At 48.1% G+C, this 27074-nt stretch overlaps 1 protein-coding gene and 1 long non-coding RNA gene across 2 annotated transcripts; one reads left to right on the top strand and one right to left on the bottom strand.

Moving 5' to 3' along the window:
• The first annotated feature begins 2979 nt into the window (after positions 1-2979).
• DMRT3 (doublesex and mab-3 related transcription factor 3) lies at positions 2980-18470 on the top strand. The gene is made up of 3 exons (XM_042913819.1): positions 2980-3564; positions 7487-7505; positions 16732-18470. The coding sequence occupies exons 1-3, from the start codon at positions 3118-3120 to the stop codon at positions 17697-17699; spliced, it is 1434 nt and encodes a 477-aa protein (XP_042769753.1). The 5' UTR covers positions 2980-3117; the 3' UTR covers positions 17700-18470.
• On the bottom strand, positions 12824-17148 carry LOC122205432. The gene is made up of 3 exons (XR_006196048.1): positions 17061-17148; positions 15810-16125; positions 12824-12904 (listed from the first exon to the last, which is right to left on the bottom strand). It is a non-coding gene; the product is annotated as an uncharacterized LOC122205432 (long non-coding RNA).
• Positions 18471-27074: the final 8604 nt, after the last annotated feature.

The raw sequence follows: 27074 nt of genomic DNA, 5'->3' as shown, positions 1-27074 counted from the left end.
TTGGGCTTTTCTTCTCCGCACTAACTGCTAACACGTTATAGTCACCTTGAAATTTCCTCTGCTATTTTCCAATTAAAAGCTTAATAGCCCTGGAAACGGAGTTCATGTGGTGAAGTTTACCATAGCCCCTTGTTCAGGAAGGCTTTCTGCTGGGATCCCATTATGTGCTTGAATAAACCCTTTCTGCAAACAGAAATGGGACTCGGGGTTGTCAGGTGTTGGGTTACAATAGACTTTGAGGCAGGGGACATTTTACCAACATAAATACAAACCTGTTCCTATAGGGAGATGTTGTCAAATACTGGGATATGGAAAACATTCCCATCAAATATGAGAAAAGGATTATTGCGCTATATCAAATGAGTATTTAGATCTCAGCCCCCGATGTGCACTGGAGTGAAATGGGGCCCCGGCCCAAATAATGCCAGACTGTTTGAGTGGCAAAGGGATAGGATGGCTAGGTGAGTGGAGGAGGAAAGGAGGTCGCCTTAGTAGTGGGAATGCCCCCCAAACCCGTTTTGAGATCTGTTCTTTTCCTTAAAAAAAATTCTTTACTCCCAAGTCACTTAAATTCCTCAGTTTCGCTGACCATTAGGAGAAAATTGGGAGGCATGCGTCTGACACAAAAAAGAAAAAAGGGAAAAAAAAGTCCGTGGTCTTCCCTTTCCCAAGAGATCTAGAGATTTCCCCGTGAAAGTTCCCAGATTCAGTGTCATTCTGGGCCCTTCTTGTCTGTCTTTATGTGAAGGGACTGGCCAACAATTCCCACTTCCCAGTCTCAGGCCCGCGGGGTGTGTGTGTGTGTGGGGCGGGGGGGGGGGGGGGGGGGGGGGGGGGGTGCCGGTGACCTCTGCCTCCGATCCCGAAAATGTAGGAAGTTCCCTCCAGTTCTGTTTTAGGGCTTGTTTTTCCTAACAGAGGTCGGGAGAAGAGGGGTTGAGGGTGGGGGTGGATGAGGGGGAATGAGAGGCGACACTGAGGGAGTCTGTACTGACCCAAGTTTGGCCCAGGGGTAGCACTGTCCCTCACAGGTTTCCTGCCCACGCCCCCCCCCCCACCAGGCCAACATCCAGTGATCCCCAACCCCCGGACTAGTCTGACAAAGGGGGCGGCTAGGACTTCAAGGGACACCAGGTTCCCTTTTTAATCCTCCTCCCTTCCCGAAATCTGGCGGAGGGTTGCCGCCAGAACGCCTGGCGATGCTTTATTTGAATTCACAGCAAACACAGAGGGACGTTTTCCTGTTACTTGCTTCCAGGGGAGTGCAGAGAAAAAACGGCTTCCCAGAGAGGACAAGGGGCGCTGTGCAGCCCAAGGGTTGGCCATTCTTGCGGACTCTTCTCGAATTCGATTCGCCCAGACCTCCAAGAGACGAGCTCAGTGTCCTCTCAGGAGCCCGCGGAACGAAGGCTCCGGGAATGCCATCTCCCCCGCTTTGCACTGAACCATTGTGCTACCCTGCACCGTTGTGTCCTCCCGTTTTTGCTTGTTTCTTTGTTTTCTTGCGTTGTGTGTGTGCATGTGTGTGCGTGTGTGCGTGTGTGTTTGCTTAGTCTTCGCGGCGCACTTCCAGCGGGAGTCTGCATTAGGCCAAACCGGTACTCCGAGATTAGAGACACGCCGCTAACAGTTTGAACAAAGTTTGCTTCCGTCATCTGGTGCAAGGGCGCTCTTCCACGCCTACCCAAAGACGCTGGGGGGGTGGGGGGAGGGCAGGAATGGCCCCATCCCTCATCCATAATTCAGTCACTGAGTCTGTGGGCATTTGAACTGGCCGACTCCAGACCTCCGTTTGATGGTGCGGTAATGACTGTTGGGCAGAACAGAGTGGAGATCGTCGTCACATCCGGCAGCTCGTGGGGTGCTAACGTGGCTCCTCCGTCCGCTGAGAGAAAGTTAGATCCCGCACGTAAGCAGATCCTCCACATGAGCACTTCCTGGCTTTTCAGGACTGAAACTTTTTTTTTTTTTTCTAAAATTACTATTATTATTAAAACATGGGTTGGGGAGTAGAGCAACTCAAGGCCAGAGAGGGCGGTCTTTTTTCCCCCTTGAAATAGCCCGCAAGATGGGTTGTCATCCTCGGGCCAGCAGGTTTTCATAAACATACATTTTGTTCTACAGCAGCAAAAGAAAAAGAAATGTTGCAAAGGAAATCAAGAAAGTCAAAATTTCCCCGAACCAGTGGCACTGCCCTACCCCAACTGCACCCGCCAGTGGCCGCAGGGCCTGGCTCGCCCTAAGTGAAACCCTCTCGGCTCCTGCTGGGTCCCAAGTGCACCCGCAAGGCTCGGGTAGGCTTCGGATCTGGCCGAGCCATTTCGGCCGCCAAGTGTGGGGATGAAAGTGGCCTCGGGCTCGGTGCCGACAAATCAGGCCTGCAGGGAGGGGAGGAGAGAGAAGGGGAGCGGCCAGCTCACTGGCCTACGGGCACCTCCACCCGCACCCCCGCCGGCCCTCCTCTTCCCCGCCCCGCGTGCACCGCCGCGTCCCGGAGCGCCGCAGTCCGGCCGAGCGGAGGGAGCTTGGAGTAGGGGGCCGTGAGCGCCCCCGCCAGAGTGGCCTGGCTGCAGGTGGCAAGGAAGGTGAAGTGCAGGGACTCTGGGGGCGCGAGCCGGAAGGAAAGAGGAAGGCGTGGGGTGGGGTGGGGAGTGGGGAGTGCAAGGAGATCGGGACCCTAGGGGTGGGGGTGACAGTGGGAGGGAGGAGGAGTGGAGGGGGGAGGGCGGCGGAGGAGGTGCTGGGGCCGCCCGGCGCGCGCGGGAGCTGCAGACGAGCTGGCTCAGACCTTAACCAGAGCTCTCGCCGGCTCTTTGCAGCCGCCGCAACGCCTCTGCGAGGAAGGACGTGCCAGCCGAAGCAGCCTCTGGCAGAGCGACGCGACGCGCGTGGGATTGCGGAGCACCGGAGGGAGGCTGAGGGTGCGGGCGTCGCGGGATCCTTGAAGACGGCCGCTGCACCTCCCGCCATCCCGGAGCGCACGCGGCCGCCGGGGCTGCGGGACCGAGGACCGCGCCGCCCGGAGGCCGCCCGAGAGCGGGCCTCTCTGCCCCGCCGTCCAGCGCCCCCTGGCCCGCTGCCGCCGCCAGCCCGCCTGCTCTTCCTGGAGTCCGGGACATGAACGGCTACGGCTCCCCCTACCTGTACATGGGCGGCCCGGTGTCGCAGCCGCCGCGGGCGCCCCTGCAGCGCACGCCCAAGTGCGCGCGTTGCCGCAACCACGGCGTGCTGTCCTGGCTCAAGGGCCACAAGCGCTACTGCCGCTTCAAGGACTGCACCTGTGAGAAGTGCATCCTCATCATCGAGCGGCAGCGGGTCATGGCAGCGCAGGTGGCGCTGCGCAGGCAGCAGGCCAACGAGAGCCTCGAGAGCCTCATCCCGGACTCCCTGCGCGCCCTGCCGGGACCCCCGCCGCCGGGGGACTCCGCCGCCGCCCCGCAGCCGCCGCCGACCTCGCAGCCTTCTCAGGCGCCGCCGCCGCCGCCGCCGCCGCGCCCCGCAGCCGAGTTGGCTGCGGCCGCCGCACTGCGCTGGGCCGCCGAGTCCCAGCCCGGGGCGTTGCAGGCGCCCTCGCCAAGCCAGGTACGAGCGTCTTGCGGTGCGGGAGCCGGGCGCGGCGCGTGGGCGAAAACTTGGGAGCGGCCGCCGCGGTTTGGCCCGGGAGGCCCCGAGGCAGGGGTTCGGGCCTTCCCTTCAAAGTCCCGCCAAGCCGGTTCACACTCTCCCGGCGCGGGCTGGTTTTCAGTCCGGACCCGGAGCAGGTAGAGCACAGGCGCGGCGCCGGCGAGCCAAACGGCGGGACCGTGCATTGGGCTTGCCAAATACCTTCCCCAGGTAAAAAGGGGGACGTGGCTGCTTCAGCCGGTAAATAAAGAGCTCGAAACAGGACCAAATTAAAACCCACGCGGGCACACACCCCATCGCGTGGCCCGGCTTTTCTGGCTGCGGGCTTAGGGAGCCTTGTCTTTGGAGGTTGGAACAGGTAGGTGCAGGTGACTAGTCTAGGCCAGGGCTTGGCTGAGTCCGAGCTGGGCTTGCTTCTCGGACTCAAGGGATTGGAGCGGACCCGAAGCCTTTCCAGTAGCGCACGGTGGCTTCCAGCTTCTTGCAATTTGTTGAAGAAGCCTCATTTACAAGCCTAGTTAAAAAGAGCCGGAAACGTTCCCGAATTCGTAGCGGGGACCCAGAATCTGGCGCACCCAGCTTTTGCAGAGCTGCTCAAATCCTTTAAACACCGTTCCCCGGCCGCCCTCATCTGTGTCTCAGAACCTGATCTCCAATGGAGAAGGATGCCTCTGCCCAGCCCTTTCCCAGGTTCTGGGCCCCATGCTGCTAAGCCACGGATTTGGAGCAAAGGCTCTGTCACCTCCCTTTTCCTCTCTTGGGTGCTGTAGAGAGGATGGGTCTACCCAGTGTCCCGGAGGTGGTCATACGCCCCCACCCCACCTCCCCACTTCCGTTTCCTTCCTCCAGGCCTCAGTTGAGTGTCTTTGCTCCTGGGGAGTCTCTAGCTTGCTGTCCTGCCCAGCCCAAGTGCCGCTTTGATTTTAGGCTCTTAGATTTGAGTGGATGTGTGTTTGACGTTTCCCTCGGACTGGGACTGGGGCAAATATATACAGGAAAAAAGCCCATCTTCCTAGGAAGGGGAGTAGGGGCTGTGCTGGACTTGGGAGAGGGAAGGCCCTGGAAGTCCCAGCACCCTCCTGTAGGGAGAACTGATAGAGCTTATGACCACCCCACCGCCAAAAAAGACATTACCCCTGGCTTCTGGAGAGATGCTTTCAGGACCACTGGACTGCTCGGTGCAGCTGGGAAAATACAGACTCACTCATTTTGGGGTGGGTTGGTAGGCAGCCTGGATGGCCCAGTTCGGCTGTCCCCGTTGCTCAGTTATGATGTGCAGGCCTGAAGCTCTGAGAACATGTTATGTGAAGAGTAAGACTGGGCGTTTTCTGAACAGAGGACAGTTTGCTGAATGTGGGTTTTGTGGACATTTAATCCAAAGTAGGTTGGGTATACGCCTGTCTCGGAGTAATGAGCCCCCCCCCCCCCGCCCCTACTCTCTTTTGTCCCACCCGATCTCTTTGTATTTATAGATTTACCACAGAGGAAGAGGAGGTAGGGAGAAAGAACATCCTTTTTGCTTTTCTCCTTTAAGTTAGGACAAGTTAGTAACTGGAAGAGCTTTGTCTGGGTTCTAGAAGCTGATCCATGCCACTGACTCTGCTTAGCCTTTCCGTTTCCAGTTTCCCAGTCTTCATCTCCCCAGCACCAGAGCAGGAGTTGGAGTTTCTGGGGAGGGGGTAGTAGCATTTTGCAGGGGCCATCTGCCCGACGGCACCCCAAGGGCATTGGCTTCTGGAGTCTTTGTCCAGGAGATTCTTTCACATCCTGTGCTCTTCAAACCATCCCTTGGGATAGCCAAAGTTCAGGGTCTCTGAAGAGTCCCCAAACCAAAACAGCCAGGGCAGGAGGGGGAGGGAGAGCCAGCCGGAAGGGGGGAAGGAGGGCGGGGTAGCAGCTGTGGCAGTGTGCTGTGGGGGAATAAAAGAGGGAGACAGATTTCAACTGGACAAACCAGACTTGGTGCTCTCTCTCTTACTTCATACCAATTATTCCGGGATAGCCTGAGCCTTCCAAGTTGAAAACAAATAATTGAAAAGGAGACTAGGATTTACCACAAGGAGAGGTCAGAGTGATGGCGCAGGGGCGGGGGGCGGGGGGGGGGGGGGTGTTGGTGAGCCATCAGGGACCAAAAGCTCAGTTTCCAGCTGGTCACATCACATACCTTGCAAGTTCATTTATACAACTTTTGTTGTCTTCTTTCAATTGGTTCAACCCCATAATTCCGTTCTTAAAAAAAAAAAAAAAAAAAAGCCAACCACCAATCCAGTGGTGGGAGGAGGCAGGAAAAGAACAGATAATTATTTCCCATTAGGAAGTCTTGCACACAAGTGGGTCAGTTCTATGCAGTGCTTTTTGTGGAGAAAGGCTCTTTGGGGTTTAAGTTAGGGAAAACTGTCCAGATGTGATTGCTCTGGCTGTCTGTATTATACCTTTTTGCAATTATTCTTGTACTGTGTTTGTATGTAACATGCCATGAGCATTGAGAAGCACATCCGATACTCCTGTACGAGTAGCTCACTACGGTTTAGAGAGGTAGGTGAAGGTCTGTTGGAATAGTACATCCACGTGTCCACACGGACAAGAAGTTCACAGACCATTAGGAATGTAAATATCTGCTGACACATTACCGAGATTTGTTTCTTTGTGCTACCGGTGTCAAAAACGCGCTTCGTTTTGCAAAGGGCCTCTTTGGTACACAGCTATGGAGACATACGTTTTTTTTTTGTTGTTGGATACAAACACAGGTGCACAAACTCAGGAATCTTTTTCCCTCTCCAGAAATCCTTGAGAAAAGCGCTGGCCTGAGAGAGAGAAGGGTACCTTTGCTGGGCACCCATTGGAGAAAACACACCCTGTTAGGGGAGTGACAGGTTAACCCCCAGACTCGGTTTTGTTGCTCGAAGAAATCTTTCCCAAAATCCTGCATCAAATTCTTAGGAGGAATAGGGGTTATTTTATCTAACGGTGTATTTCATGGAGCATTCCTTTCAATGTGGTGGTGGTTTTAAGGAGACGTTTCATACCCTAATGTTATTAATTCTAGTTACGGATTGAAGCATTCTTTTTTCCTCCCTTGCTGCTTGATTATCGTCTATGGCTGGTCTGATATTATTAGATTTTGATTGAGCCCCAAATTCGAATTCAGGCTTCTTTATACCATTGACTTGCTTATTTTCCTAAGTTCCCTCCTCACTCTCTCCCCTCCCCCCATGAAAATATCATGGGAAGTGTGAACATCTTTCAGCTCTTAGTGTGTCTGAGTCAGCAGCTTCAACCAGCCAAGCCAGCCTTTCAGGACGTGGGCTCAAGAGCTGAGGAAAGTTAAGGGTCACAACCAAGGTGAGGAGCTAAAGTTACATTCCTGTGTTCTCATCCCTCCCCCCCCCCCCCCCCCGGCTTTCCTCTGGGAGTGTGTCCTCGGTCTCCTCCCCACTGTGCAAGGAAAGACCTGTAGTTATAGATTCTTCCTACATTTATCTACAAAATAAATATGCACACAAGTTCTTTAAAATGTTCTTAAAGGAAAAAGAAAGAAACAGAAAGCCAGCTTATTTGGTTACGAATAGAAGAACAGAATCATATAGGAAAGTAGGAGCTCCTTTCCTGGGTGTTTCTCCTGAAAAGGAGCAAAGAGACTTACAGGGAAAGAAGTAAGGAGATTTTGGAAAACTGCCTTTATTTAATTTTACCTCCTGCGGAGCACCTCCTAGCAACTTAATGCAGGCTCTGTGCTTTTCTGCTCCAGCTTGGTTGGGTCCTGTCCAGTGCTTCCTAATTTTTAATTTGACTTTAATTTTTTTTTTTTTTTTAAGAGACAGAGGCACCTGCAAGTATGATTGTTACTGGATCACTGGTCTAGGCCAGAATGGGAAACCCTGGTAAATACAGGCTAGAAGCAAACGAAAAAAGCGGGGAAGACTTCAAAGTCATTCATGAAGTGTACCTATGAATTTTTTAAAACGGGGGTCTGGTTATTTAAGAAGGCCAGATTTGAGGCGAGGAACGCGGCTCGCACGCAAGTTGCACTCTGAAACACAGAAACTAACCCAATGCAGAGGAAGGAGCGGTCCTGTACCAGTGGCCTCTTCCAAGCCCTTACTCCGGGGCCGGTTTAGGGGGTGCGAAGCGGGGGCTGTGCACGCTGCCCCGGGAGCGCCGCAAGTGCGGGCGGTGGCCCTGGGCCTCGGTCCGGGACTCGGGGAGCCCGCGGCGGCGCCCGGGGCTGGGGCTTTCCCCTCCGAGGGCGGCGGTGCGGGAAGGCTAGGGAAGGCGTTTGCGCGGCGGCACTGGGCCGCCGTCCCCTTGCACCCGGTCCCGGGGAGACAGCGGGCGGCGGGTCGGGCGCCGCGGTCGGCTCCCTCCCCGCTCGCTCCCGGGCCGGCGCGCTGCAGGGTGGAGAAGCCGGCGGCCCCTCTGCGCCCTCCCCGCTGCCTCCCGAGCTCCGGTGGGGTGTCAGAGGTAGCACAAAAATGTGCAAATAGGCAAACAAACAAAAAAAAATAACATGTCAAATATCGCATGGGGCATATTTCGACTAAAAAACCCTTGGTTATTCATCTGAAGTTCACATTTAACGGGGCGACCTGCATGTCTGGCGGCTCCAGGTCGAGGCCGAACCCACCCAATCACCCCGCAGGGCGCCACTCCGGGTGGGGGTCGCTCCTGCGCGTCCAGCAGCTTCTTTCTCTCCTCGGGGCCCCGAGTGTCCGTCTTGTGGCGCTGAGGACGGGGTTGGCAGGAAAAACGCGTCTGGGAGCAGCAGGTCCGCTGCCGCCCGGGAACGATCCCCCCACCCCCACCCCAACACACTCCTCCGGGTTATAAATCTGGCCGATAGCCGCGCTCTCGACTTACACAACCAACTTTTCTTTTCCCTGATGGATGAACTCCCGGGTTTAAAAGATTACAGTAATCACAGGAGGACAGTGTAAATCGAATCTGATAGCAATAACTTTCGGGGAAGGTCAGGCTCAAGTGAAATGTTACCAAGCAACAGGCATTTTGTTTGCAAAATACAATCAAAGAGCATTGATGAGAAATTCTTTGCTGCAGCCAGTCAGCACTTTCTGCTAACAGCTTTACAGAGAGAAAGTGAGTAAATCTTCATAAATCAACGTCCCTGGAGGACTTGGAGCCCCTTTCTGGAACTGTTGCACTTCTTCCTGGGAGGGAGGAGCTCAGCAAAAATCTGTTTGCCTCCTCCCTGCCTCCCTTTCTCCTCCCTTCCCCTCTTCCTCCCCTCTGGCTTTCCTCCTTTCTTTGGCTTTTTAACTTGTTCTGGCTTCTCAGGTCCCTGGATCTTCTTGTCTGGGGAGGAGATGAGGCAGTGGGCGGGGCACTGGGGTATGGACTGGGGACTGGGGAATGGGAGGGGGGGCGGCTCAAGGCAGAGATCAAGGCCTGAGCAGTAACAGCTGGTGGTCACAGGTCCATCTACCGCCTGAGTACTGCAGACTCGGGTTCTCCAAGGAAACTAAAGGGAACCGAAAACAAAACTATGTGTAGTTTTTTTCCATTTTATTTTATAATTAAATAGCTATAAAAATAAGCACAGTCAAGTGCTGAGTAACAGTATTATGGAAAACTGAACATTCAGAAGGTCAGTTCTTTACTGAATCTCTAATCTCTCTCTCTCTTTTTATTGCAATGACTAGGCAGATATACATTGTACAAAGCGGGGATTGGTATTCTGCCCCCCCCCCCCCCCAACCGTTTATTACTTTTAGTTTATTACTTTTATTAGTTCAGGGATGAGTATTTGTTGCAAGCTTTGTCTCTCCAGGTGAATGTCTACAACAATGTGAACCCCGTGGATACAGCACAGTCTGCCCAGCTACCGGCCTTTTAGTTATTTGCTGCATTTCAGTGTAAGATGTGACCAACCGCATAGGTGACGGAAATTTTTACAGAAGATGAATCAGTAAACTGTAAGCCTCTCAGTGGCCGAGAGGCAAGGTTTTGATCAGCTCTGTATAATCTTCCCTAATACAGTGCCTGGGAACATAGTAAGAGACTTAAGGTTTTTGTTAAATAGATGTATGAATGAGTAGACAGCTACATTAAAAAAATGCTGATTAATTTTTTTTTGAGAGAGAAAGAGAATCCCAAGCAGGCTCCTCCCTGTCAGGCCAGAGCCCTACGTAGGGCTCGAACTCACAAAACATGAGATCATGACCTGAGCCACCCAGGCGCCCCACTGGCCGTATTTTTATAAGTACCAAATAAACAGGTAGATTTACAGGTAATTTTCCTCCTTCTTGAAAATTGTTCCTGAGTCAACAAAGTTCGAAACTAAATTTTTGCAAGACATACAAAGTCCACTGTTGCAAGCTTTATTTCCTTAAGTTCTGCCCAATGTTTCCCCAAATATTGATCCCAAGGAACCATCCTGATTCCTTCACACATTAGTAAGCTAGTGTTGTTAATGAATTTTAAAAAGCGAAGCATGACTGTCTATACTTTTCACAGGATCCATACCACCCCCCCCCCACACACACACAGAAGAAAAGGAATGATTTTCCACCTACATTCATTCCCTGCTATACTTTAGATTTTCACCCATTCAGTTTTTTGTTTTTGTTTTTTTTATGATGCAGCACTTCTAGTGTGAGATAAAAATAACAGAAAATGTAAAAAAATATGTTGGGCATTCTGATTGGGCATTGGTCTCTTCGAGAAGCCCTGTCCAGCCTAGGTTCCTTCCTTTTCTGTCATTGCTGTAAGACTGGTGTGCTTGGAAAATGACCCTTCAGGGAACAATTAGTTACAGGTGTGTCCCCCCTCCCCCAAGCTCAAGTCGACAGAACAAGGGGTACAATTCATGTTTCAAAATGTATTACATAATTTCAAAAGAAAAAAAAAAAGTCCGGTGACTTTTGCACTGGGAAACATCCCTCTCTATGCCAATGTTTTTGTGTTTTCATTCAAGATCTATTTTTGTTTTTGTAGCTATAATTGGATAGAATGGATAAAGCCACCACCTTAGAGTCTGAAAGAGTCTCTGTCTATTTTTATGTGTATTGAGCAGAATGTTTATTTCCCGTACATGGTAGACTTCCCCAAATATTTGAAATGAATACCTAGGGTTTTTTTTTTTTTTAAACACGTAACTACATTTTCATATTTAAAAAGTCCTCTAAAGACTTTTTGCAAACTGTAGTTTTAGATTGGAAGTCAATTTTGTGTGACTATTCAGTTTCTCTCCCTAGTTATAGTCTGTAGCAAAAGAAAAAAAAAAGTCTTGGAGCTATCTTAAGGTTTATGTATTTTTTGAAGTTGGTAGCATTATCACGGATGGAAAAAATTTCCTTCTGAATTGAATATCTACTTCTTTTAAATACTTAAAGCTTAGTGAATGGTTTAGTTGAGGGGTGGTTAGGACTAATTCTTTTTTTTTTTTTTTTTTTTTACTGTTTATTTATTGTTGAGAGAGAGACAGAGCATGAGCAGGGGAAGGGCAGAAAGAGAGGGAGACACAGAATACTAAGCAGGCTCCAGGCTCTGAGCTGTTAGCACAGAGCCTGAAGCAGGGCTGGAACTCACAAGTTGTGAGATCATGACCTGAGCTGATGTCAGACGCTCAACTGACTGAGCCACCCAGGCGCCCCTAGGACTAATTCTGTATCACGAAAAATATGACATGGAAGAATGAATAGAAAGATTTTTAAAATACCTGGATGTTTAAGCATTAGAAACAGCAGATTATAGAGTACCAGGGTGGCTCAGTCATTTAAGCCTCCGACTTCAGCTCAGGTCATGATCTCATGGCTTGTGGGTTCGAGCCCCACATCAGGCTCTGTGCTGACAGCTCAGAGCCTGGAGCCTGCTATGGATTCTGGGTCTCCCTCTCTTTCTGTCTCTCACTTGCTCATTCTCTGTCTCTTTCTCAACAATAAATAAACATTTTTAAAAAATTAAAAAAAAAACAGATTGTATCACTTTCAATAGGTAATTTGGAATATCAGATGAAATTGATTTCTTTCTCCTTTTTGAAGACAAGGTTTGGCTTTGTGTACCCCTATTACTAGGGGTAGACATGTTATCAGTTCGAGTATATTCTTACTCTCCATGTTCTAGGAATGAGGGTGTCAGTTTCAAAAAGAAAGAGGGTAGAGTGTTTGGGGACGATTTCCCTTTCCATTCCGTTGGTTAGCAGTGTCACATTTCTGTATCTAGAAAGGCCTTTGTGTTTTAAGCCAACACGAACATTTTGCAAAGTTCGTTTAGGGAAAAAAAAAAACCTAGAGATGTAAAGAAACACCTGTTATTAAGTTGTACTTTATCACGGGCCGCAAAACTCACCCTCTATAATTACTTGTGGAAGTCTGTATTTATAGAGTAATTTACAGTACATCTGGGTAATTTACAATACATCTAGGTTAGGGACAACAGTACAACCAATTCCAGATACCACAGTGCCACAGGAGTGCAGGGACGCTCCATTCTGCCCTTGAGAAGTTACTGCTGGGTGAACAGAAGTGCCACAAAGTGAGAGCCTAGTCTTCCCTTGTCCACTTTTGAAACCCCAAGAGCCTTGGCTGTTGATAGGAATTCTGCTCATGCAATACTCAGGTGCATGAAGGCCATAGATGTGTCCCACACCTTGTTTCCTTCAATGGCTTCTGTCTTCCCTTTGAACAGGATATGAACAGTGCTGAGCCCAGTTAGTTGGAATGCCTTGAATTTGTAGACTTGATCCCTGTGACATCCTGTTAGCTTTTTATTTTTTGACCACTGGGCCGTAGCCTGGGCACTGAGCTGGGGAGGCTGACCGCCCAGAAACCTGAGAAGAGTGTGTGGATGAATCAGCACAATCCCCCTCCCCGGCTGAGAAGGAACAGGAAGCAAGCACAGGCTGCTGGGGGCATGTCACCATAGCAGGGGGACAGGGTGGCACAAGAAAATAAAGGAAGGGACTGTTGCAGTCTGGAGGTTCACAGTTGGTGAACGAGCTGGCACCCGTATAAGATGCTATTGTGGCCTCCTCTGCAGGACAGGAAAATAGTTACAAAACTGGCATTTTGCGTTGTCAGATTTATAGTCCTGTCATCCAGTATCCAGTAGATTGGGGGGAAAAATACGTTTTCACAATGGCAGATAGGTCGGATGAGCCAGAACATCCTTCTCTAGCTCTCCTGTGACTGAACTTCGGCTCCTTGACTCACTTTCTTCTGGAGCCTGACGTGTTCTGTGCAGCACTGAATTTGGTGGTAGACCTCAAGACATTTTCCACAAATATTTTCAGCATTTGCAACTTATCCAGCATGGGAAAAATGATCTTTTTAAAAAAAATTTTTTTTTAAAGTAAATTCTACCCTCAACGTGGGGCTTGAACACACTACCTAGAGATCAAGAGTCACATGCTTTGTGGACTGAGCCAGACAGATGTCCTGAGAAAAATTGTCGTTTAAAAGAAGACGCTTGGGGCACCTGGGTGGCTCAGTCGGTTAAGCGTCCAACTTCCATTCAAGTCACGATCTCGTAGTTTGTGGGTTCGAGCCCCACATCGGGCTCTGTGCTGACAGCTCAGAGCCTGGAGCCTGCTTTGGATTCTGTGTCTCCCTCTCTGTCTGCCCTGCCCCTGCTTGTGCTCTGTCTCTGTCTCTCAAAGATGAATAAATGTTAAAAAAATTTTTGTTTAAATCTCACCATCTCCTATACTGCTCTGATACTGTGTGTCCCATTCTTTCTCTTTTCTTATTGTGGTAAAACACACATAATGTGAGATTTAACTCTTTTAACCTTTTTTAGGGTTACAATGTAGTGACATTAAGTGCATTCATAATGTTGTGCAACCACACTAGTGTCCATTTCCAGAACTTTTTCATCATCTGAAATTGAAACCCTGTACCTATTAAACCATATGTCCCCATTTCCTCTTTTCCCTCTGGCCCTGGTAACGATTATTCTACTTTCTTTAAAAATTTTTTTAAACGTTTATTTATTTTTGAGACAGAGAGAGACAGAACATGAAGCGGGGAGGGTCAGAGAGAGAGGGAGACACAGAATCCGAAGCAGGCTCCAGGCTCTGAGCTGTCAGCACAGATCCTGACGCGGGACTTGAACTCACAGACCGCGGGATCATGACCTGAGCCGAAGTAAGACGCTTAACCGACTGAGCCACCCAGGCGCCCCTAAAATTTTTGTTTTAATGTTTGTATATTTTTTGAGAAAGAGAGACAGAGCGAGAGCAAGGAAGGGACAGAGACAGAGGGAGACCCAGAATCCAAAGCAGGCTCCAGGCTCTGAGCTGTCAGCACAGAGCCCCACAGGGGGCTTGAACTCAGGAGCCATCAGATCGTGACTTGAACGCAAGTTGGATGCTCAGATCACGACCTGAGCCAAACGCGGATGCTTAACCAACCGAGTCACCCAGCTGCTCCCATTCTACTTTTTATCTCTGAATTTGTCTATTCCAGGTACCTCGTATAAATGGAACCATAGAATATGTGTCCTTTTGTGACGGGCTTATTTCACTTAGTATATTTTCAAGGCTCATCCCCACAGTAGCATGTGTCAGAATTACATTTTGAGACTGAATAATACTGCATTGTACGTATGCACCACATTTTATTTATCTATTCGTCCTTCCGTGGACATTTGGGCTCCTTCCACCTTTGGGCTATGGCAGATAATGCTACTGTGAATGTTTGTGTACAGTAAGTATCATATTTGATACTAAGCAAGTTCTGTCTGGCTGTGTTTGCTTTTCTTCCTGCACATGCCTTTTATCTGCTCAGCTAGATCGTAAGTTCCTCCAGTCAGGGACAAGTCTTATACTTCCTGGTATTTTTCACTCCCTTTTTTCTATGTCCCTTGGCGTCTTGCATATTACAGGGATACAAATACTCGGTGCTGATAATGATAGGTAAGGAAAGCTAAAGTTAAATTCAAAAACCCTGCTTAGAGGCATATAGTATTTAAAACATTATTTAATATTTACCTGGGGAGTGTACTTGACTTGTTTTCCTAAGCTCCACAGGGCAGGGGCCAAACTCCAATTGTGTGTTCAGTTCAGTGCAGAGCTGACATACTGTCCCTGTCCACTCATTTTCAAGGGTTTAATAATAGAGTTAACTGCCAAAAGGCATGCATGGGGTCATGAGTCAGGAAAGTTGACATAGGTCTCTCTGATTAGAATCTCCAGAAGCTTTTTTGTCCTTGTTTTTCTCTTTTGGATCAAGAACAAATACCACATTAACTCAGGAGAGGACATGTGGATCCCCTGTCCTGGGGAATTGCGAGAGGGAATATGTCAAATTCCTCTTGCAAAGATAGGTCTTCTGCACCTCCCCCCACCCCCCCCCAACCCGAGCTGTGCTCGAAAGCAGAGCTGGCATAATATATGTGGGCTGCAGATGATCCCCACATACAAACCTCACATTTTGTCTTAGAAAAAGCAGTAGTTTACTTGAAATGCAAATTGGGGATAAGTGAATTTGTACCAGATCAGTCATAGGACTGAAAGTTGTACCGATACAGTTTAAGCACATTTTAAAAGGTGCTCATTTATGCTTGGCGCATAGTTATTGCTCTGTTGAAGAACTCACCTTCTAGTTTTCCATTATGCTTGAAGTAAATCCCATATTAGAAGAATGTTCATAAATGGGCCTTTGTTTAAGGCTTTTAAAATAAACAACAACAAATAGAAGGAGATAGATTTTTTGACAGGGCTGTGATGAAATTTCACCGGCTGGCATTCTAAAGATAATCAGGTGTGCCCACAGAGAAAATGACAAGGAAGCTATTCAGGCAGGCCGTAGAAAACACAGGCAAACCGATTGTTTACAACCTGACAACTGGGTCATTAATAATTTTCATCTTTAGATCAGTTGCACTGGCTTTGAGTAGAGACAGCCAGTAAATGCTTTCAAAAGGATAAATATCTACTTGCATATAGTGTGCTAATAAAGAATATGTTCTTTTATTATAGAGGCCTGTTGGCATGTCCAAAGCAAGCAAACCAGTCTTACCTACTCCTTTCTGCCTGGGTAGAAATCCTAGCCCTTTGGGGGGTAATATCTTAAGTCAAAATGTTAAAATTGCACCTGGTTTAAGTTCACAGCCAATCTCTGCTTTACCCAGGAAAATCCCCCCCCACCCCTTTTAATATAATTCAAGAAGGTATCTTCAAATCCTTTCCATGAACCTTACTAATAAAACAGTTGGTGAAACATTTTTACCTCTTGCACTCTGTGGTCCTGGAGTTATGGGCGCACTGTTTCATTGATGGGTCATGAACCCTGTGCAGTTTGACAAAGCTCTCCAGCCATTTCCTTCTTTCTGTCATGCAACCTGCCTCGCTGTCCAGAATTCACAGCTGGTTTTGCCTTGCCTCTACTTCCAGTCTGTCAGTCCCTCCAGTGGCTTTTAAAGAAAGATTTCAATATATCGTGGCTCCTTTCCTTCACTTTGGAAATGATATTGACTAATTATTGTACATGGTAACCTGATGAAATATACGACCGGGTCACAAGACACATGTACCACAAAGTCTGCCTGTGGGAAATGGATTGAAAATATTAAAATTCCCTTCTATGGATATAGGGGTCATGTACCAGCCGATGATGTCTGTAGATGTCACCAGCCACCTCATTTGCAGAAAAGTAGCCAGAAGACAAACCCAACCTCATTTTCCTATTCTTCCCTGTGCTGTTTTTATCCCTAGAACTACAGAGCGTCCCTATTTAGATGGTTACTGCTATGACAGCTGCATCTTTAACGGTTATAGGGATCACATCACTGTTCTGTGTTTAGGGCAAGGCTTCTCTGCACATTCTTAGTCTGAGAAATCACTCCAATTTCTAGATTTTTATTTAGTCTTCCCTCCATTTGCCAATGAGGTGGTTTGGATTTTTCTTAAAAGGCTTTCTGCACAGGAGTGTCTGGCTGGCTCAGTCATAGAGCATGTGACTCTTGATCTCAAGGTCATGAGTTCAAGCCTTTTTTTAGGAAGCAAGCAAGCAAGCAGGCAGGCAGGCTTTAAGTGTGTTAGCAAACACCGAGCCGTGGTTCCCTTCCAAAATGCGTGTGTGGGGCTCTCTCCAATTGCTCCTCTCCATGCACACCAGCAAAGGATTAACTTAGCTGTTCTCTGCTTTTCAGATCTGACTGAAGAACGACTGGGGGACAGCAGCTCGGCTGATAACACAGAGACCTTCAGCGACAAAGACGCCGACCAGAGGAGCTCCCCGGACGTGGCCAAAAGTAAGGGCTGCTTCACCCCCGAGAGCCCCGAGATCGTGTCGGTGGATGAAGGCAGCTACGCGGTCCAGAAAAACGGCGGGAACCCGGAGAGCCGCCCCGACAGCCCCAAGTACCACGCGGAGCAGAACCACCTGCTGATCGAGGGCCCCTCGGGGACCGTGTCCCTGCCCTTCAGCCTGAAAGCCAACAGACCGCCCCTGGAAGTGTTAAAAAAAATATTCCCCAACCAGAAGCCGACGGTGCTGGAGCTGATCCTGAAGGGCTGCGGGGGCGACCTGGTGAGCGCCGTGGAGGTCCTTCTGTCCAGCCGCTCGTCCGTCTCCGCGGCGGCAGACAGAACTGCGGCCGAGCCCGAGGGGCTGGTGCTGCCCTCCAACGGCCACATCTTCGAACACAGCCTGAGCTCCTACCCCATCTCCTCGTCCAAGTGGTCCGTGGGCTCGGCCTTCAGGGTCCCGGACACGCTGAGGTTTTCCGCCGACTCCAGTAACGTTGTCCCCAACCCCTTGGCGGTCCCCCTGCAGCACCCCTTCCCCCAGCCGCCCCGCTACCCGCTGATGCTGAGGAATACCTTGGCGAGGAACCAGTCCAGCCCCTTTTTGCCCAACGACGTCACCCTGTGGAACACGATGACGCTGCAGCAGCAGTACCAGCTGAGGTCCCAGTACGTGGGCCCCTTCCCCACTAACTCAGCCGGCGTCTTCCGGAGCTCGCCTGTCCTCCCCGCGCGCGCCCCCGAGGACCCCCGCATCTCCATCCCCGACGACGGCTGTCCGATCGTGGCCAAGCAGTCCATCTACACCGAGGACGACTACGACGAGCGGTCCGACTCCTCGGACTCCAGGATACTCAACACATCCTCTTAAAGGGCTTACCTGCCGGGTGGGGACCAGGTGACGTTTTCTGTGCATCTGCCCCTCCCCCACACGCCCCTCCCCCTCGCGAGGAGAGGTCACGACCTGTGTATACCCCCCTTTCCTTCTGTTTCACAAAGTGACTGTGCTTGATTCTATACCTTGGCAATAATAAAAAAAAAAAAAAACCACATAACTTATTTAATTTCTTGCACTTCATTGGAAAATGCCAAATAGCTCTACTCTGTGGCTTTAGTGCTGAATGTGTATTGTAAAAGAGAGTCTGATGCTAAGAATAGTCTTGGGAAAAGCCGGGTCCACTGGAAGATGTTATTTGGGGATGTAAGGCTGAAGGTCAGCCTCGTTCCTCAACTCAACCCGGAATGTCCGATAAAATAGTATACTTGAATGCAGTTTTGTGAAAGAGGATTCCTCAGGATATGTAAAGCCTAAAGGAAATGGTTTAGTTGCAAATGGACTCGGAACAGGGACCTTATATTCTTATGCTAAAAATCCTTCTTGCATATTTGAGAGAGACTGCACTTGAGAATAGAGTGAACTGCTCACATGCTTATTTAAGCTTGGACGGTTTTCAGAGACAAACTCCATTAAGAATTAATTCTTTTCACATGGCTGAATTGAAACATGCGTCATGTCGATGTAAACCCAAATCACAGCTGTGAACTGCATGAAATGTATTGTGAAATGAACACAAGATAAAGCTTTGTCAGGTTATTGTAGCATGCTGAGGGCTCTAGAAAAAAAAATAAACTAAGGAGATGATCTTCGTTTATGTCATTTCTACTGGTGGAAAGAGGATCTGGAAAGATAGAAACGATGTAAAAGCCACTTGATAGCACACGGATCAGGAATCAAGGTATCAGTGAAAGGGGGCACTCCTCGAGAAATATGGAGAATTTGTTGCTTAAGAATAGAGTTAAATTCAGCCCCTCCATCCATTCTTTGAAGTCTTCAACTGATACTTGGCGAGAGCCTATTTTGTGTAAGAGAACGCTTTCTGTATGCAATTGTCCAACTTACCTGTCCACGAGTCCAAGATAAACAGGGATTATAATGGAGGATCCCATTCAAGAATAAGGTAACAATGAGTGGCGCCTGGGTGGCTCAGTCGGTTGGGCGTACGACTTCGGCTCAGGTCATGTTCTCACGGTCCGTGGGTTCGAGCCCCACGTCTGGCTCTGTGCTGACAGCTCAGAGCCTGGAGCTTGCTTCTGATTCTGTGTCTCCCTCTCTCTGGCCCTCCCCTGCTCATGCTCCGTCTCACTCTCTCAAAAATAAATAAACATTAAAAAAAATTTTTTTTTTTAAAAGAATAAAGTAACAAACAATCTACCGTGTGGGGAATAAGTAAAGTACTCAGCCCCGGACCTGACGTAGAGAAAGCACTCGATAAGTGGGAGCTATTACTACTGTTAATTAAGCTTGGTAGACTTTGCATTCTTGCTTAGGGCTTTTAAAAAGTGAGTTTTCCAACAATACTATCTGGTGGTGCCCACACAGATCACTTCTCTTGCTGTGTCCATTCTTCAAAGATAGTGAAAGCAAAGACGGCTGTTTAAGTCAGAAAATACACTTAGGAAGGTGGAAGAGAAAGTAAGCAAATAAAAGCCTGTACATGACAAGGATGCAGAAAGAGCTCCCAATGCCAGAATAGGTCTGGAAGGGAGAGTGCTAATCCTCTTGGCCTGGGGGATAGGAGCTAATATCAGCTGCCGTCCTTGAATGGATCCCAGGAGACAGAGGTATTTAAAACTGAAAAAACCCCCAACTCATCTTTATTTCTGTAGGGCACTTTGGGGATGAGAATCTTTGATGGGGAAAAAAATTCCTTATATTAGCTGGACTAATGTGTATTTCAGTGACATAGTTACATACCAGGGTATTTAAAAGTACATACTATTTGTTGTTAGGATTGTATTTAAACATTAGCGTATACATAAAGGAAGAAAGTAAGGGAGTGGAGAGCAAAACAATTTGCCCCTGAGTCTAAAGACACATATCCAGGACGTTTCATGTGTTGTGATGGGCTAATGTCTAGGCCTAACTAGGACAAATGTATTTTCCAAGGTATCTTCATCTCAAAAGCCAATCTGCATATATTTAACAAACAGCAATGAGAACAGATCCCCTGGGAGCCAAAGGTGCTACAAAATCTATCTTTCAGCTGTTACTTCTCCAGGTTGAATGGCCCAATTGAGCAAAACTCGCCTTAAGATATGGTGCCTTTACAGCATGTGATTTAACCTCCACAGATCATCAAAATCATGGACTTCTTTTGACAATGGCCAGCAAAATGGAATGATCTGTAAGACAGCGAACTCAAAGGCTAGTGCAGGTATGTTTGATCCTCGATATAATCTTCTGGAGCAAGAAATATTTATTTTGGTGGGGCAAGCGTGGTCAGGGGGCTGATGGGAGAAACTGGTTAAGATCCTACATCCTGCTCCCAGCACTCCCTTTTGCTTCCTCTGTGCTCCTGTCTGTGGGGCCCCCGTCTGGCGAAAGTGTCAGAACGTGTTAGATTCTAGCTCAACTCCCAGAGACTATCCTGAGAGGACCTGTAGCAAAGCGGCACACGATTATTTTTTCACATGAGAGAGTAAAAATCAGCCAGCTCCTTCTGGCTACATCCCGTGTGTCACACGACAAAATGACGGGGTGCTTGAAGGTAAACTAGGAGCTGAGTCAAGCCAGCCTTAGGGCAAGTTAGTCCACATTAAACCAGGGTGCCTCTCTCTCCCCTTCTAGGGAGCACCTGCCAGCTGCTCGTCTTAAGTGCTTTATTCATCTACGGTGTGAGTGTGGCTGGGGCAGTCTGTTCCATGGCATTTGTCTGTGGTCCACGCACCCCAGTGCTTACATTTCTAGTTTAGATTCCCGGGCTCTGCTTGTTGAGTTCGGAATCCCTGGCAGCATCAGCACCTACATTTTTGTCATCTTTCCCAGGTGATTTTTTTTTTAATTTTCCATGTTGATTTCTTTTTTTTTTTTTTTAATTTTTTTTTCAACGTTTTTAATTTATTTTTGGGACAGAGAGAGACAGAGCATGAACGGGGGAGGGGCAGAGAGAGAGGGAGACACAGAATCGGAAACAGGCTCCAGGCTCCGAGCCGTCCATCAGCCCAGAGCCTGACGCGGGGCTCGAACTCACGGACCGCGAGATCGTGACCTGGCTGAAGTCGGACGCTTAACCGACTGCGCCACCCAGGCGCCCCTGATTTCTTTTTGAGATAGTGCACGAGCACACAAGTGGGAGAGGGGCAGAGAGAGAGGGAGACACAGAATCCGAAGCAGGCTCCAGGCTCTGAGCTGTCAGCACAGAGCCTGATGCAGAGCTCAAACCCATGAACCGTGACATCATGACCCGAGCTGAAGTCGAATGCTCAACCGACGGAGCTGCCCTCCCCTGCTCCGCCAGGTGATTCTTAAACTCACTAAGATTTGAGAACCACCTCCCTGTGCATCACACACATCTTTGGGTTTTCTTCTTAGATCCATGCCAAGCAAAAGAGCTGAAGGATAAAAACTCTCATGCTGGAGGCTTCTAAATACGCACATCCTCCACTCCTGTGTCCTTCTCTATGGCAACAGTAAATAAACGCCCACCTGTAAGCAGTCTTACAGGTGAACTACCTGCCCTACAGGTAGTTCAAGTAACTTCAGCGGCAGTGTTAACGTTTGAACCAAGTACACATTTGAGATCAGAAATGCCTGTGTTTGGAAACTTCTGATTGGCGAAGCACCAGATGTTAGCATAAGTGTGCCCTCCTTCCTATCAAGGGGAGCACCACTTAAAGCTCCTGAGATTTGTCAGTGCTGCTGACCCTTAATGTATGCCACGATTCCAGGCTTGCTAATGACACCTGGAAATAAGCTTTGCCCTGGGGCTGGAGATTTGAGTTTTAAGAATCAAGAATCCTCTTCCCCCGCCCAGTTTTACGGAGATATAATTGACAGACAACATTGTGTAAGTTTAAGGTGTATGAGGTGATGATTTGATATAGGTATTATTACAAAATGATCACCACAATAAGGTTAGTTAACACATTCATCACCTCACATAATTATCCCTTTTTGGTGATGAGGACATTTAAGATCTTTTCTCAGCAACTTTTTTTAATTACTCTTTTTAAAAAAGCTTTATTTATTTATTTTGCGAAAGAGAGCAAGGGAATGGGAGTGCGTGTGCATGAGCGGGAGAGTGGCAAAGAGAGAGAATCCCAAGCAGGCTTCACGTTGTCAGTGTAGAGCCTGATGCAGGGCTCGAACCCATGAACTCTGAGATCACCATCTGAGCCGAAACCAAGAGTCAGAAACTTAATCGACTGAGCCACCCAGTTGCCCCTCTTGTCAGCAACTTTCGAGCATGCAATATAGTATTGACTACAGGCACAATGCTGCACATTGGATATCCAGAATTTACTCATCTTACGAGTGGAAGCCTGTACCCTTTGACTAACATCTCCCCATTTCTCCCACCCCCATCCCCTGGCAACCATGATTCTACTCCTTGTTTCTGTGAGTTTGGTTTTTTTAGATTCCATGAGTAAGGGAGACCACACACTACTTGTCTTTTTGTGATTGGCTTGTCTCAGTTTGTAACACTTGCTTTATCTGTTAATGTGTTGATGGACAGATTAGGTTTCCATCTAGGTTGTTTCCATGTCTTGGCTGTTGTGAATAATGTTCCCGTGAATACGGGGTGCAGATATCTCTTTGAGATATTGATTTCATTTTCTTCAGATATATACCCAGAGTTGGCACTGCTGGGTCATATGATAGTTCTATTTTAAATTTTTTAAGCAGCTTCCATACTGTTTTCCATAGTGGCTGTACCAGTTTACATTCTCACCAATAGTGCACAAGGGCTCCCTTTCTCCTTATCCTGGCCAGCACTTAAGATCTCTTGTCTTTTTGATAACAGCCATTCTAACAGGTGTGAGGTGATGTCTTACTACGGAATACCAATCCTCTTGGTGAAGGGAAAAACAAAAGCAGTTGCACAGAAATTTTGAGCAGCAAGGCATTTCTTAGCCAGGTACGTGGCTGCGGTTGAAATTAATAGCAGAGAAACTGGGGAGGTGATGTGAAGGGGGCAGTGATTCTGAACCCCTGGTCCAGGCTGTTGCAATCAATCAAAGCCTTCTAAGAGCCTAAGAACATTTAAAATTTACGGAAAGAAATAGGACCAGAGGAAGAGGTAGACCATGTAGCAGTTACGTATTTATGGGGTCTGCTCTTTAGGGACTCATCTTCCAAAGTCCCCAAGTTGCCCTATGGCTAGGTTGGTGGGAGGCAATGGGAAGGGGGGGCATCCTGGGAACATTTGTTGGGTGCCCAGAGAACAGGCGCTGACTGCATTTGATCTGACATATTTGAAAAATGAACTTGATTTCACTGCATACTGTTTCAGTGATTCATTCTTTTTATGTGCATTTACTCAGCAGAAGTGAGTTGAAAATGAGACGGATGCTAAATTTATATGTTAATTTTAATATTGAAGCTATCCTATACTTGAAGAATAAGATCAATGCTTCAATTTCATTCCTTAGGTGGTACTGAACGTTGTCATTACTGAGGGGAAAAAAAAATCATTTCCAAATGCATCCTCCCTGAATTCCAATCTCAGGGGACAGAGGAGTCTTGGGAGAGGCAATCTTGCCTCTTGCCGATGGTCCATTCAGTGTCGTCCGTCAGTGTTCCCACAGTATCATTTACTATTTCAGTGTGAAGGGTCAATAAAAAGGGTAGTGGTTTTCCTTACATCTCAATGGAGTTTATTTACCAATTGGATTCTGAGAGTTGGCGATGGTGGGGGTGGGGGGTGCGGGGGGGTGTTAGGCTGTGTTAAGAGTTTCATATATCCCACGGGCAAAGCCACTGAACTTAACCAAAAGTAAACTCACCAGTTGCAGGGAAATTATACCTCCGAATACTTGAGTCACTGCTTGGTTGTTTTAGACCACAACCTCACACTTGCACTGTGATTTAAGGGAAAGATTCCAAAGGTCTATGGAAGGTTCTTTGGGGGAGAGAAGGAACCTCTGTCTCCCGGCCAAACCTGGTGGAATCAGATGTGGAATGGCTTCGATAGAGCCATAGGGTTGGTGAATGTGACTTGGCACCCAGGGCCTCCAGGGGGTTACATGTGAGCTGTATCACCAGCAGACTCAGTACTGGCCTTGGCCTTCCTCATTGGGTTCTGCCTTCAGGGAGCCCCCGGTGACATTGGCTGCTGTGGGTGGCCATGCATTTTGTGTGTTGCACCAAGGGGCTTGGCCGAGAGAGCAAGCGGGGGCTCAGATCTGGAATGGGTGCTCTTTTCTGATTTGCCAGATGATCAGAGAGGGTGCTGTTTGGGGAGGCGCTTATTTCTACTTTGCACGAAGTTATGGCCCAGTGTAGCAGACGCTCGGGGGGAAGGTAGGGAGAAGGGAAAAGAGTGAATGAGTTGTAAGAGAACAGCCTGAGCATTAAAAGGATTAGCTGTAGATGCTATTGATAGATCATTGCCCCCTCATCTCCTTCAGCCTGTTCCCTTAGACAAAATAGGATGTGGTTGGTTCACTTAAAGTTTGAAAGAAATCTCACTCACTGAATTTGAGACTAGAAAGGAAGATGTCAGGGAGGGAGGAGAACCAGCTTTTATTGAGCACCTACGGTGGGCATTGATCCGACCCCGGTGCGTCCCTAAGGGCTGTCCCCACTCTGAAATCAGCCCAGGCCACCGGCAGCTGGGCAGTCAGATGTCATTTGGGGCTTCCTGAGTGGGCAGCAGTGTATGGAAAATAAAGCTGATGAGTGAACGAAAATGCCTACAGCGAGCACTGATAAATGCACTTTCCTATCTTCAGAAGAGCTCTGTGAACCAGCCTGTCCGTGTATCTCCGACACAGTAAAATCCAAGGGTCACTACAGACCCTGATGCTTCGAGAAACTATGTATCTAATGTGGTTTACTATTAACGATATTATATGTAGGGTCTTAAAAATTGCCAATTGGGTATGATGCACCCTTAACCCCCTATTACATAGAGTATTTGATATACCAAAGCTCTCTATATGTATGTCAAAAACATGTTCCAAAAATCTAGCTATACTCCTAGAGAAAATTTGGTGAATCCAACATGATTTATTAAAATTAGCAATTCAGAGCACCTGTTAGATGTTATTAATCAGTTTAAAATATGTCTAGATCCAATCCAGATGCCAATTAACTTATTAAGTTTTTTTAATTTTAATTATATTTGTTTATTGAGAGAGAGAGAGAGAGAGAGAGAGAGAGAGAGCATGTCCATGTGAGCAGTGGAGGGACAGAGAGAGATTCTCAAGCAGACTCCACACCCAGCCTTGAGCCCACCATGGGATGATCCCGTGACCCTGGGATCATGACCTGAGCTGAAATCAAGCGTTGGATGCTCAACTGACTGAGCCACCCAGGTGTCCCCCCCCAATTAATCTATTAAAAACAAATGCTACCCAGAATCCAGCATTTTCCGGAAATAGTTCAGAGTTAAGTGTGACTCAGGAACAATCATTCATAAAGTTCTTACTCTGTGCTAGCGTTTTTGTACATGATGATGAACATGTATTAAATCATGTTATCACTCAACAACCACAAGAGATTGTTAGTATTACTATTCCCTTTCATAGATGAGGAAGCAAGTAACTTGTCCAAGGACCACTACCTTGAAGTGACAAACGTGGGTGGGGTTCAGACCTTTGGATTCATTTTATGGACTTAGAGTTCAAGGATTTTTAATTTAAAAAAAAATGTATTTAGGGGCACCTGGGTGGCTCAGTCGGTTTAGCGTCCGATTTCCACTTAGGTCATGGTCTCACGCCTTGTGAGTTTGAGCCCCACGTTGGGCCCTGTGCTGACAGCTCAGAGCCTGAAGCCTGCTTCAAATTCTGTATCTCCCTCTCTCTCTGCCCCTCCCCTGCTCGTGCTTTCTCTCTCTCTCTCTCAAAATAAATAAACATTAAATTTTAAAAAATGTATTTAAGTTGGCTCTATACCCAGCCTGGGGCTTGAACACACAACCTCCATATCAAAGAGTTGTATGCTCTACAGACTGAGCCAGCCAGGTGGCCCTAGGGCTCACAGGGATTTTTAGAATTCTGGTTCCTTTCTTTGGCGAGCTCCCTGGTTTTCTCTGGAAATGCTTCCATCAGATCTGGGAAATGTGGCTGTGGCTGCAGATTCCTGGGCGTTGGAGCATCTGGAACCTTTTCTGTCCATCAGCCAGCCAGTCAAGTGCAGCTAGCTGTACAAGACCGTGACCAGCCGTCTGCATTAATGAATGTTCTTCTTAGCTCTGATGCCCCCTGGAGGTCAGTGGGAGTAAAATAGATGAAATCAGCGTTTTCCCTCTGCTCCTTGTGCTGAAGGAGGAAGAGGGGAGGGGGGAGGAAGAGGGAGACTCTGCGACAGAACAGGGCTCCCCCCACATTCAGTTGTGCAGTTAGGTCCATGGTCTGTGTAAGAGTTTGGGGTTGGTGCTGATAGCGTGTGGGGCCTCTGCTTTGCTTCTTGACCAACAGCAATATCCACTACAGCTCCACCTGGGCGGTGGGGGGGGGGGGGGGAGGGGGCGGGGGGGAGGAGGATCAGAATATGTCATCCCAAATATGCCACTTTGGCATAAGGATTATTTTGAGCTGAAGGCAATTGAGAATTAACAGATGCAGGAAGAGTTCTCTGCTCTCCCCATATCTGCCTAAAAGCAGGGTATAAATTTCCCTTTGAAGAAGTTGCCTGCCTTGTACCAGTGAAAGAAGAGCAACTCTTACGACTGAAAGTAGGAAATCAATGCCAAGACGAGCTTGCAGAAAAACACCTTGCATAAACATAGCCCTTGTCTTCTGTTAGTTTCCCCCCCCCCCCACCATGTACTTCCTAGTCACTTCCCTGCAACTTATCACCTTTGAAACTCAAACCCTCTTTCCTTTTATTTTTTAATTTTATTTTTTATTTTTAAAAATTTACATCCAGATTAGTTACCATATCGTGCAACAATGATTTCAGGAGTAGATTCCTTAGTGCCTCTTTCCTTTTATAAAAAGGTGTGTAAGTCCCCAAGCCTAACCACTCCTGTGAGATTCACCTCTTTTCTGTGAACTGACATGCATGTAAGCATTCATAAAAATTATGTGCCTTTTGTCCTTTTCATCTGCCTTTTGTTAGTTTAATTTGCAGACCTCCGGTCAATGAACTTAAGAGGGTAGAGGAAAAGTTTTTCCTTCCTGACAGTGGACAGGGTCAGACAGTGAAGTCCACAGTAAGGAGGGAGGATTGTGCTTTCTGAGCACCCTCTCAGGGGGGCAGGAGGAGACCTGGAATAACCCTCCTGAGCTCCACAGCACC

The sequence above is a fragment of the Panthera leo genome, chromosome D4 (assembly GCF_018350215.1).
Source record: "Panthera leo isolate Ple1 chromosome D4, P.leo_Ple1_pat1.1, whole genome shotgun sequence".
Taxonomy (NCBI): Eukaryota; Metazoa; Chordata; class Mammalia; order Carnivora; family Felidae; genus Panthera; species Panthera leo.
This window is presented reverse-complemented; position numbering and strand designations above follow the sequence as displayed.